We start from the raw sequence: 13,444 nt of genomic DNA on the forward strand, positions 1-13,444 counted from the left end.
GAATAGGATCCAAAATGCAGCAATCTGATTGGTCCTAGAACAATAGGATCCAGAATGCTGATTGGTCTGATTGGTCCTAGAACAATAGGATTCAGAATGCAGCAGTCTGATTGGTCCGCAGGAGCCACCCAATCCAACTCCAGGTGGGAGTGAATCCGCAACCTGATTGGCCTACAGGAGAATCCCAGAATTAGCCAATCACGTGGGGCCCATTGTGTAAATAATGTATATAAAGCAGACATTTCGGGGGAACTTCCAATTCCTCACTACTATGAGCTGAATAAAGAGCATGAAATCCACATTCGACTCCGAGCATATCTCATAAATGGTGGATCAACATTCCATATCCGCTTTGGAGAAGCAATTGTTGGCCAGCTAAAATGTTGTAATAGCCTTCAGTTCCGTGTTGGTCGTGTGGAAGAGTTCTTCAGCAGCTTGATCCTTCCATCACCAGCATGGAAACGCAGGCGGGGGACTTTTGAGGGCAGTATACTAAATGCCTCTTCCACTTTCCCAGCAAATGATTTCCCCTGAGCTATCTAGTGTCCATGCAGATCAGAAAGTTGGTGGTTCGAATCTCCATGACGGGGGGAGCTCCTGTTTCTCGGTCCCTGATCCTGTCAACCTAGCAGTTCGAAAGCACATCAAAGTGCAAGTAGATAAATAGGTACCACTCCGGCAGGAAGGTAAACGGCATTTCCATGCACTGCTCTGGTTCACCAGAAGCGGCTTAGTCATGCTGGCCACATGACCCAGAAGCTGTATGCTGGCTCCCTTGACCAATAAAGCGAGATGAGCACCGCAACCCCAGAGTCGGCCACGACTGGACCTAATGGTCAGGGGTCCCTTTACCTTTACCCTTTTATCTAGTGTCCAAACGTTGCTCATTTCCAACCGTTCCCAGCGCCCCAGATCTCCCGCCCCTTCCCATTTCTGTACTTACCTTACTTCCATCAGTTTGGGGAGAATTTCCAAGACATTTTCAGACTCTGGATGGTTGTTTTTCTCTTCCTCAGAGACTACCGGCACAAACGTAGGGTCTTCGGCAAGATCAAGGAAGCGCAGGGCGGTAAAGTTGTTGACCCTGCAAATAAGTGTGTGAAATGGGGGCTTGAAACAGGAAGGGAGCGTGGCAACATTTTAATTCAGAATTGCACTCCTTCTCTCTGTCGCCCATAGTTTTCCTTCAACAAGATGCTACAAAGAAGGTCTTGCGGATCCTGCCAATAAAAACCATCTCGGCAAACAAATTTTAGCAGAGAAGACCAATTTTTACACCAGTAGTTCGATGACTGTCAAGAAACAGCTTTTTTTTTATTTGAAAAAAAGAAAAAAGAAAAATCAAGAGGGTACCAAGACTCGGAAGGATGTCTCATTGCATCCACAGATTGTAAGTCACAAATCACTTTCCCACACCTCCAACATCCAGACTACCTTCAGAGGATCCTCTAAAGCATAGAAACCATCATGAGGCGCAATGCCTTCTTCCCTGACACACTTCTTCATCCACAAGAGGAGACGCTTCCAATCATGGTTTCAAACAAACCACAGTTTCCCATGTTTGGGTAAACCAGGCAACTGTGGTTGGAAGTTTCATATCTCCTTCCTTTGCACCCAGAGGACGGGGAGAGCATATGGGCACAAACGTTGTGCCAGATTGTTGTTATAATGCCAAGTAACAGAGAGAAGGAAACAGCTGGTTTCTCAAACTCTCCCTTAATTTATTTCTCCCCACCCACCCAAATAAGGTTGTGATCACATGTGAGAAGCGAGCCAAAGTTGCTATTCAGACCAAGTGAAATCAATGAACATGGCTAAGTTAGGTCCGTTAATTTTGATGGGTCTGCCGTGAGTAAAACTTAGTTGAATCTCACCCCTTGTACCCAGTATCTTGTTGAAGTGGCCCCCACTGAGTACCATTACAGTGGTACCTTAGGTTAAGTACTTAATTCGTTCCGGAGGTCCGAACTTAACCTGAAACTATTCTTAACCTGAAGCACCACTTTAGCTTATGGGGCCTCCTGCTGCTGCCGCACCGCCAGAGCACAATTTCTGTTCTCATCCTGAAGCAAAGTACTTAACCTGAGGTAATATTTCTGGGTTAGCGGAGTCTGTAACCTGAAGCGTATGTAACCTGAGGTACCACTGTAATGCCAAATTGATTAAAAGTTAATTGGGAAACACAAGACGCAGTTAGTTTTGCATGTCTGCACAGCTAAAATTGTCCGATGTATTCCCTGCAGTGGGACATGGGAGTTTTCTGTGAATTCTGGACTGTTTAACCAAACCAACCACATAGATATACTGCAAAACACAACTTTGTGATGTATAAATGCATCACGATGCCGTTGCAAAAAACTGGCTGCGCTCAGTCTGCATGCAAGTTAGAGGAGTTGGCGTCTTAAGAATTTTAGACCATCTGTTTAAAATGCTAGTATTACCACCCAGAAGTGCCAAGGTGCCACTCATCTTCTGCACTTTGCCTTGGCTGGGATACGGTGCTGCTTCTATTCAGACCCGCCCCTTCAAGATGCCAGTAGCTTGTGTCAGGCATTGCCAAGCGCACCATGCTTGATACAGAATGTGTATTAAGGCAAGCAAGGCGTCAAAATAGGAAACAGTCCCCACAGGCTCATCTCTTCAACAGAGAAGGGAATACCAGCACCCAGATAACAGCAGAGTTCAGCAAAACTGGAAGCAGGAGCCAAATCAGATCAGAGCCCCAGAAGATGCTGAAAAGCAACAACCATTCTCAAGTTCCTCCATATATGGCCTATGGAAAATCTGTAAAGTGTAGACACTGGGCAGCATTCTATGAATTATTTGCACTAGTGCAAGGATTAGCACTAATGTAACAAATTACATTAAGTGAGGAGGAATTGAAGAACCTTTTAATAAGGGTGAAAGAGGAGAGTGCAAAATATCGTCTGAAGCTCAACATCAAAAAAACGAAGATCATGGCCACTGGTCCCATCACCTCCTGGCAAATAGAAGGGGAAGAAATGGAGGCAGTGAGGGATTTTACTTTCTTGGGTTCCATGATCACTGCAGATGGTGACAGCAGTCAAGGAATTAAAAGACGTCTGCATCTTGGGAGAAAAGCAATGACAAACCCAGACAGCATCTTAAAAAGCAGAGACATCACCTTGCCAACAAAGGTCCATATAGTTAAAGCTATGGTTTTCCCAGTAGTGATGTATAGAAGTAGAGCTGGACCATAAAGAAGGCTGATCGCCGAAGAATTTATACTTTTGAATTATGGTGCTGGAGGAGACTCTTGAGAATCCCATGGACTGCAAGAAGATCAAACCTATCCATTCTGAAGGAAATCAGCCCTGAGTGCTCACTGGAAGGACAGATCGTGAAGCTGAGGCTTTGGCCACCTCATGAGAAGAGAAGACTTCCTGGAAAAGACCCTGATGTTGGGAAAGATTGAGGGCACAAGAAGAAGGGGATGACAGAGGACGAGATGGTTGGACAGTGTTCTCGAAACTGCTAACATGAGTTTGACCAAACTGCGGGAGGCAGTGGAAGACAGGAGTGCCTGGCGTGCTCTGGTCCATGGGGTCACGAAGAGTCGGACACGACTAAACAACAACAAATTTCCACCCTCTCTTTCTCTGACATGTGCACTGTGCTGTCCCCAAATCTGCTCTGGAGAGTTGGTGATCCCCTTCCTTGCAGATACAATGGTACCTCTGGATGTGAATGGGATCCGTTCCGAAGCCCCGTTCGCATCCTGAAGAGAACGCAACCCGGGCCTGCGCACCTGCGCGTGGGTGGGTTGCGATTCGCCGCTTCTGCACATGCGTGTGACGTCATTTTGAGCGTCTGTGCATGCGCGAGCGGCGAAACCCGGAAGTAACTCATTCCGTTACTTCCGGGTCACCGCGGAGCACAACCCAAAAGCGCTCAACCTGAAGCAACTTTGACCCGAGGTATGACTGTATTAGGGTGCGTAGCGAGAAGAAGGGGAGAGCATTCCATTGCGCAAAGAGAAATCCTTGCGCAGACAGAATAGTCTCCTTGGCGCTATGTTGAATGCAACCCACTTCTTCCAGCAACACAGATCTGCTCCCCAGTTTGAACTCTAAAATAAAAAAATACTCACCGCATTAGAAGTGGAACTAAAAAATGCTGTCCGAAAGCCTATAAGTGGGTATAAAAACAAATAAAATAATTGCAGTTCTAGTAGATTTGCTGTCGATTCTCTTGAGCTGCTTAAATATACACATAATTTCAGGGGCAAACCTGCTGCACGTTCAACACATTTTGGGCATATGGCTCATCTCCTCTCCTGGATTATATTCAGCATAAACTCATTCTTTCAGCAGGAGCCAGATTTGCACGATATTGACTGGTCAGGCCTTGCATCAATGATAAGGCTCCCTCCACTGTTTCTGGAACAGTTTGTGAAGTGTAGAAAAGCCATTAAAAAAGAATGTGATTAGGAGCCCAGGTGTGTCTCATCGCAGGAGCAATGATGGAGAGGCAGAGAAGCAGTCCTCCTCCCACAGGAGTAGTAAGTGGAACACACATTTTGTGTGCCAAATCTGGTTTAGACGCATCTCACTCTATTGTGTTCAACAGTACAATTAGTCGCAATCCAGTTTTGATGGCTTAAAGGTAAAGGTAAAGGGACCCCTGACCATTAGGTCCAGTCGTGACCGACTCTGGGGTTGCGGCGCTCATCTCGCTTTATTGGCCGAGGGAGCCGGCGTACAGCTTCTGGGTCATGTGGCCAGCAGGACTAAGCCGCTTCTGGCGAACCAGAGCAGCGCACGGAAATGCCGTTTACCTTCCCGCCAGAGCGGTACCTATTTATCTACTTGCACTTTGACGTGCTTTCGAACTGCTAGGTTGGCAGGAGCAGGGACCGAGCAACAGGAGCTCACCCCGTCGCGGGGATTCGAACCGCCGACCTTCTGATCGGCAAGTCCTAGGCTCTGTGGTTTAACCCACAGCACCCCCCGCATCCTGATGATGGCTTGCCTGTCCTAAAAATATATGCACTCAGGGAGCCCACACATTTTTTGCCTACAGGCAGGATCTTCTGTAGTGCTGTGGGCAACTCTGTAAGTTTTATCTGATCAAAACGAGTATATGAGTTTCGTCACCAATGTACAGAAATGAAGCGGCTATCCCAGTGGTCGGCAAGACTACAGTCTAGTCCAACTGCAAGGCATTGTTTTGGAATTGAATTTTCCCTCCAAAGAGCTCTCAGCATCATGCCTTGGGTTCTCAAGCAGACTCTCATCCAGCTGCTGGCCAGCCTGAACTTGCCTAGCTTCAGGGACGGAGTTTCATCAAGGAACCATAACAAGTTGGACGCTTTAGCCCCACACCAAAAAATGTGTTCTGATGACTTCTCCCAAACACTGAAGCGTCTTGCAGAGCAGCCCTGGCAGCAGCTGAAGGACTTCCTTCAGGAGACCCCTTTGGCTAGGAAAAGGGGGTTCCATGTAGGCTTGTCTCAAAAGCATGCAGTTTGCAGGGAACCAGAAGCACTGACCACAACCGCACCCTGAATTTAGATCACATGGCAAAAGCAAAAGCAAAAGCAGCACAAGACCACTCCTTCCCTTATTTTTGCAGTTAAGTGTGAATAACTGAGACTAGCAGAAGTTCTGCACATCAAACCCAGACTGAGCTAGATTGCTTGGTCTCTCTAAGTCAGTCACATGCCCTGAAACCATGAAATGTTTCAGTATAGTATTTTTTTTTTCATGAAAGTCAAAGGAGCTACTGCTAAGCAGTAACTGAAAGTAAATCTCCTTTTGACTGCCAACTCCTGCTCTCCTTTCACTTTCCTAGTACAAGTGGGAGCCACAACAAAATGCTGCGTCTCCTCCCAGTTTTCCCATCCCGCACACCACTTTGCTACTCAGGATTCCGTGCTGCTGAGTCCTTATCATGCTGGTTTTTGTGGGTTCCCCTCCCATTTAAGGTTTAACTGCTAGAGATTTAGTTGTCCTTCTGCAAATCTTCACATTCTTCCCAGCCTGCTACTACCTCCCCCTCTTGTGCCGGAGGTATTATGTTGCTGTCCCGGCTACCCACGTGAAGGCATGGAAAACCCGAATGCTGGAAATGCAGGTGCAATGATTGCTTAAGAACCGGAGCCCAAACCCAGGAAGCTCAAGTTGCTGCAGCCGTGCTCGAAATACAAAGCATGGTTGGGCCATTCTAGGCTGCTCAAGTTCCTTCATTATCACTGCTCCATCTTGGGAGGGTCTGGCTTCACTGAGAACAAGGATAGGAGTTCTAGATATTCACAAGACACTTTTAAAAAGGGCAAAGACTAATCAGATTGAAACGGCTGTATACTCACTGTGTTTGCCAGGTGTACGCAAAGCCGCAGCGAGAAGCCAGACAACCTGGGACTCCACTGTGAGGGGAGAGAGGGGAAGGGGAGACAGAAGAGATTAGGGTTAGGGTTGTACCAATAGCCCCCCCTAACTCTCCAACAACATTCAAAAACCAGCAGAAGAACATTTCAGTCCTCTAAGACACACTGCTGCTGACCTGGAGGAAATTACAGGGCACTGTACTGACCTTGCGTCAGTATGACCCACAGTTAAATTCCTCTTCAGCACAGAGGTTTGGACTGCAAAACTTAGGGAAAGGGGAAAGGAAATAGATGCACATGCATACTGATTTGGAATGATACTGGGTTGTTTTTGTGGGAATGTTATGGATAGTAGGAGAGGATATATTGATTAAATATTATCCTCCCTCCCTCGCGCTAGTGAGTCACGTAGCAGAGCACATTTCCCTTATACACCAGGAAGCTAGTTTGCAGATCCATTTGAATCTCTTTAGTTAAGCAATCCAGTCTGGCAATCCCAGATTGGATTTATTCCTGGTAAGTCCCCTTTTGATCCCTCGCTAAAGAATAAAGACACAACAGTCTTTCTTCAAAAGTAGCAAGAAGCTTACTTACATTCAGTTCACAGTATGATCCCTGAAGGCAAGCTTTGGCTTATAGTTACAGAGAAAGGTGTGGATTCATCCCATGTGCTGAGAGCCAGCAGTGAAGTCCAAGAGAATCAAAAAGAGTCAGAAGGGAAAAGAGAGCAAAAAGAGAAGGATAGCTACGTGACTGCACCTTTTGTGGGGTCTCCCGGGGTCACGCCCACCTACCTGGTCACATGCAGTGGGAAGATGCTCCAGACCAGGTGTAACAGGAAGTTATACTGGCTGGAGGAACATCCCCCTGTCTGTGTCCACTCTAGGGAAACAAGGACTTACAAACAAACAAACAATGTTGTATTTGACTGCTCCAATGGATTACATCCCAGAGTTTTTGTTTTTTAATAGGCCTAGGCTCTGGTATGGCTACAGTCCCAGAAGTAGTACGGAACCAGAGGTTATATGGGAATGTTGCCACAACACCCACAACAAAATGACGCCACATTTCCTCAGCCCAGCCCCTAAGCAGGAGTGCTCCTGTTCAGCCTGGCATAGGGGCATTTGGGTGCTCTTTGGGACATGTGGCAGAGGGTAGGGGTGGTTTTTCATCTCCCAATGTGCATCTGCTTTTATCTCTCCTCGGAATAATCTATTAAGAGCTCAAGCAGGCCAATTGCCCCACCCCCAGACGACATGCTCAGCATTATGTATGTCCCAGAAGTTCAAGGGGCCTTACCAAGACATTTAGACAACATTTTAATATACAAACTAATATATTTCCATGTACAGTGGTACCACGGTTGTCGAACGTAATCCGTTCTGGAAGACAGTCTGGCTTCCGAAACAACCGAGGCCCAATTAGAAAACCGAAGCATTTACTTCCGGGTTTTCGGCATTCAAAAACCAAAACGTTCAGCTTCCAAAGCGTTCTACAACTGAGGTACCACTGTACTAGGAATCCTCCCCTCTCCAAAATGACTTTATTTTGGGGTGGCGCCATTTTCCTTCTAAATCTATAGGTGTGGGTTCACTCATGTTCAAATATTTTTCTTTAATACCAAATTTTTAATTCCATTACAGAATTAATATCGGAGAATGACATTTAGCATAAGGTTAGTACAGTTAACACTCTCAGTCATAGGTTCCTGTTTTAGGTAAGAAGCCGAGGGAAGGAGTAATGTTATTTTATTATCCATTTATACCCCACCCCCATCTCTGTTTACAAAAATCAGCATAATACAAAACCAGATTAAAAATACAAAACGTATCCGGCAAAGGTAGCAATTCAAAACAGCAGACAAATTCAAAAACCAATTTTAATTGCTGCTCTGAAGGGAAGCTAGTAGTGGTGAGGCAAGGAAGGCTAAAAAATGACCTTTGCACAGAGAAAAAGTAGCTCTTGAGGTGTCGACATTCAAAGTGTTTGCTATACACATTAGCCAAACCAGTCATCATATGCTCTTTCTGGCTGGAATAGGTTTTAAAGGGAAGAGAAAGTAGCTTGAAAGAAAAGCCACTTCCCACAGTGTCACACGCATTTATTTTGTCCCACTATAGGGATGCCGGTGGCGCTGTGAGTTAAACCACAGAGCCTAGGACTTGCCGATCAGAAGGTCGGCGGTTCGAATCCCTGCAACAGGGTGAGCTCCCGTTGCTCGGTCCCTGCTCCTGCCAACCTAGCAGTTTGAAGGCACCTCAAAGTGCAAGTAGATAAATAGGTACCACTCCGGTGGGAAGGTAAACGGCGTTTCTGTGTGCTGCTCTGGTTCGCCCGAAGCAGCTTAGTCATGCTGGCCACATGACCTGGAAGCTGTACGCCGGCTCCCTCAGCCATTAAAGCGAGATGAGTGCCGCAACCCCAGAGTTGGACCTAATGGTCAGGGATCCCTTTACCTTTTATCAAGTATAAAACCTGATAAACCTTCTTTCCAGAGGCAAAAGAAAGCAGCATGATGGTACAGAAACTGAACACACAGTTCTGAGGTATCCTCTCATATACAGCAGTCTTTTCAACCTGGGGATCGCAACCCGCAGGTAGATCCCAAAGCCCGTGTAAGTGGGTCACGGGCTTTATAAGTAAACCCAAAATAATGACTGCTTTTAGTTCTTAATTGGTATGATGTAAACCTCTTAAGAACTTTTTGTTTCGTTGGGACATCAAAATGATGTGTTAACCTATGTCTGACATTTTAACTCTTAGGAAATGTTCTCTGGCAGGAGACGGCAGTCAGCTTGCGACAAAATGCTCCGACCAGTCAAACCACTCTGCCGCCAGGGTTAATTAACAGTTAAATCAAGTCTGACTTGAAGTTTGCTTAGGCAACGTTTGTCCATTACCCTTCCTCTGAATAAACAGAGAAGTCTGAATTATGTTACTCAAAAGTGGTGTTTGTCATGGCTCCAAAATAGCATGGCTCCATCAGCAAGCTCAGGCTATTCAGAGAGAGTTGGAAGGATCCTCTAGTCCAGGGGTCAGCAACATTTTTCAGCTGTGGGCCGGTCCACTGTCCCTCAGACCTTGTGGGGGGCTGGACTATATTTTGAAGGGGGGGGGGAATGAATGAATTCCTATGCCCCACAAATAACCCAGAGATGCATTTTAAATAAAAGCAGACATTCTACTCATGGAAAAACACCAGGCAGGCCCCACAAATAAAGAATTCTACAATTCTACAAAGAAGCGTAGAATTGGAAGGGACCTTGAGGATCATCTAGTCCAACCCCCTGCGATGCAGGAATATGCAGCTGTCCCATATGGGGATCAAACCTGCAACCGTGGCATTATCAACACCATGCTCCATCCAGCTGCTTTTTCAGCAGGGGGCCGGTCCACTGTCCCTCAGACCTTGTGGGGGGCCGGACTATATTTTGAAGGGGGGGAAATGAATGAATTCCTATGCCCCACAAATAACCCAGAGATGCATTTTAAATAAAAGCAGACATTCTACCCATGGAAAAACACCAGGCAGGCCCCACAAATAACCCAGAGATGATTTTAAATAAAGGGACACATTCTACTCAGGTAAAAACACGCTGATTCTCGGGCCGTCCGCAGGCCGGATTTAGAAGGCGATTGGGCCGGATCTGGCCCCCGGGCCTTAGTTTGCCTATCCAACCCCCTGCAATGAAGGAACCTCAGCTAAAGGATTCGTGACAGATGGTCATTCAACCTCAGCTTAAAAACCTGCAAGGAAGGAGAAACCACCACCTCCCGAGGGAGTCTGTTCCACTGTTGAACAGCTCTTGCTGTCAGAAAGTTATTCCTGATGTGTTGTCAGAATCTCCTTGTAACTCAAAGCCATTGATTCGAGTCCTACCCTCCAGAGCAGGAGAAAACTAGCTTGCTCCATCTTCCATGTGACCGCCCTTTTAGGTATTTGAAGATGGCTATCTCCTCTCAGTCTCCTCTTCTCCAGACTAAACACACCCCACCCCTTCAACCATTCCTCATAAGGCTTGATTTCCAAACCCTTGATCATCTTGGTCACCCTCCTCTGCACACGTTCCAGACTGTCAATATCCTGCTTAAATTGCGGCACCCAGAACTGGTATTCCAGGTGTGGTCTGGCCAGGGCAGAAATGAGTGGTACTATTACTTCCCCTGATCTGCACACTATACAGTGGTGCCCCGCAAGACGAACGCCTCGCAAGACGGAAAACCCGCTAGACGAAAGGGTTTTCCATTTTGGAGGCGCTTCACAAAACGAATTTCCCTATGGGCTTGCTTCGCAAGACGAAAACGTCTTGCGAGTTCCTGCGGGGTTTTTCCCCTCTCCCCCCCCCCTTTTCCTAAGCCCTAAGCCGCTTATCAGCTGATCTGCTAAAAGCGGCTAAACCGCTAATAGCGCTAATCCACTAAGCTGTCAATGGGCTTGCTTCGCAAGACGAAAAAACCGCTATACGAAAAGCCTCAAGGAACGGATTAATTTCGTCTTGCGGGGCACCACTGTACTTCTGTTGATGCAGCTGAGAATAGCATTAGCTTTATTTGCTGCTGCATCACACTGTTGACTCATGTTAAGCTTGTGGTCCACTACATAGGCGCCATCTCCCTAGGACCCTGGGTGCCAAGGAACCCGCAATATGTCCCATATAGGGACCAGGTGCCCACAAAATGTGGGGACACCACGCCCCATGGAAAGAGCAGGGAGTTCATGCCAGGGTGTGGAAGAGAGAGCACAGAGTTTGGGCGGGGAGAGGGAGACTCCAAGATCCTTTTCACATGTACTGCTGGTGAGCCAGGTGTCCCCAATCTTATCACAAGCATAGTTGTCAACCTTCCCTTTTTTTGCGGGAAATTCCCTTATTCCTACGCCTTTTCCCGCTGCTATCCCGGATTGTTAGCTATCCCGTAGGCTGTCCCCGGGACGGGTGAGGCTGCTGATCCCTTATTTTCGAGACTGCTGATCCCTTAATTTTCAAATCTGACAGCTATGATCACAAGGTGCAGCCAGGATATGCCAAGGGGGCAGAACCTCCCTTACTTAAGCAAATTTTATTTCCTCGATGGCAGCTGCCACTCTTGGCTACGCCCATGCATCCGATATTGGAGCATCTGGTTCTTCCTGCCTAAGCGCACAACCTTGCATTTGTCCCATTATTATGGTATTATTATGGTATTATCCCATTATTCCATGGTAGCCGTGCAGTTTTTGGTAACAGGAACCCCCAAATTCAGACTGGAAACCTTCTACAGCTGTCAACCTTCCCCCTTTTTTTGCGGGAAATTCCCTTATTCCGGTGCTGTTTCCTGCTGCTATCCCGGATTGTTAGATATCCCATAGACTGTCCCCAGGACAGGTGAGGCTGCTGATCCCCTATTTTCAAATCTGAAAGTTGACAGCTATGAAACCTTCTCTTTTAATAATAATTTATTACTTATTATCATTATTATTTGAGGTTCCTATCGCAGAGCACTTAAGTATCCCGGGCTGGCAGGGCGAGCATCCGAGATCGAGGCTCTCCAGCCGCGGGGCCCCGACGCCCCCCACTCACCGCATCGGCCGGCGGCCTACCGCCTCCTCCGGCGGCTCGGCCGGGCTCCCTCCGCGGGAAGGCGGTGCGCGCAGCCCCGGTGACGCGCCGCACGAAGCCCAGGTAGAAGAGCAAGAGCCCGGCGACTGCCGTCGAGCACAGCAGCAGCGCGCCGCTTTCGCCCTCCATCGCGGCGCAGCCCGGCAGCTCTTCTGCAAGCCCGCCGGCTGCCCAGCGCCGCCGCCTCCCTTCTCCTCCCCTCCGGCCTTCGCGGGCTGGAGGCGGAGTTGCGCCTGCGGGGAAAACAGGCCGTCGGGGTTTTGCGCCCCCGGAAGGAAACGGCAACGGTTGCGCCTGTGGTTCTTTTACTCCGGGGTAACTGCCAGCTTTTGCGTCTAAGGGGGACCTCCGCGCCGAGACCACGGAGAGACAAGGCCCCTTTCTGACCCCAAGGGAAAGAACTGCGTTAGCCGAGTCTTTCCGCCAAGTTGGATAAAATATGGGGGGGGGGGCTCCAAGTAAGCGATCGCATGACACTATTTGAATGGCAATGCCCATCAACTTTGGGGGGAGGCCCCTGCACCCTCAATTTTTTATTGGGGGGCTTGGCCCCTAGGACTGGCTCCTATGCTTTCTGCACTCTGGGTTTTTTTGGTTCGCTTTTACGCACAGCACCGGTGCGGCAGGAACAAATTAATATTAATAATACCCCGCTTTTAATTGATTTCTGAATCATTCATTCAGCCTAAAGACAGAAAGACAGAGAGCTAGAGCAATGGGGATAAGCCATATGTAAAGCATTAAAACTTAGGCCGAAATCCTAAGCACCCTTTACATACTGATTGTGGAACTTCTGAATGTACAAATACCGTGTTTCATGGCGGAGGCAGCAGCAAGCTTTAAACTTTGGGAGTCCAAGCGCTTCTTTATCTCGCCTCTTTGCTGGCGCACAGCCTCCCTTGCAGTTCAGTAACTGCCTTCAAAGGGAAAGAGTTACACCCCGCTTCCTAAGGAGAGCAATTGGCACGTGGAGCTCCAATTACTTTTATCAACAGCCTGGGAGAACCTTTCATTAAAGTCCTATATCAGCTCTTTGGCTCTCCCTCTACGATGAGATAAAAAAAAAAATTGCACTCCCCACCAAGGATTCCCTTATATCTTGCAGCTGCAATTATCATAGAATCATAGAAGAGTTGGAAGAGACCACAAGGGCCATAAACGTGGTGAGTTTATAATCAAAGGGGTCTGGGTTAAAGGCAGATCTACACGGATCCTCATGGATCCTCCAATTTTTAAAAAATAACTCCAACAAATCCAGTGTCAAATCACACCTGGAAGGCACGCCTACAGACTGGACTATAAAAAACGTGGATCTAACACTTTGCCACGCTGCAGCACCACAAAAGCATGGATCCGAGGCATGGATCCTCATGAATTCATATGATTTTTATATTGAAAGAAAATAAAAACACCATGATACTGTAGACCACACCTTAGTCTGTAGGCAGAACCAAAAAAATCACACACCCACTATTTCGTGGTGCCGCAATGGCACAAA

The 13,444-nt window shown here is 47.4% G+C and overlaps 1 protein-coding gene across 1 annotated transcript in view; it reads right to left on the reverse strand.

The window, feature by feature from the left end:
• The window catches only part of LOC309332192 (uncharacterized protein), a 38,337-nt gene extending 26,128 nt beyond the window's left edge, over positions 1–12,209 (reverse strand). The window contains exons 1-4 of the mRNA XM_081845156.1: positions 11,908–12,209; positions 6,332–6,388; positions 4,112–4,149; positions 944–1,084 (exon numbers count right to left, since the gene is read on the reverse strand). Of these exons, the coding sequence (XP_081701282.1) occupies positions 944–1,084; positions 4,112–4,149; positions 6,332–6,388; positions 11,908–12,075 (404 nt within the window). The 5' untranslated portion in view covers positions 12,076–12,209. The remainder of the gene's footprint in view (positions 1–943; positions 1,085–4,111; positions 4,150–6,331; positions 6,389–11,907) is intronic.
• Positions 12,210–13,444: the final 1,235 nt, after the last annotated feature.

The sequence above is a fragment of the Podarcis erhardii genome (genome assembly GCF_964252035.2).
Source record: "Podarcis erhardii genome assembly, chromosome: 17".
In the NCBI taxonomy this organism is placed as follows: domain Eukaryota; kingdom Metazoa; phylum Chordata; class Lepidosauria; order Squamata; family Lacertidae; genus Podarcis; species Podarcis erhardii.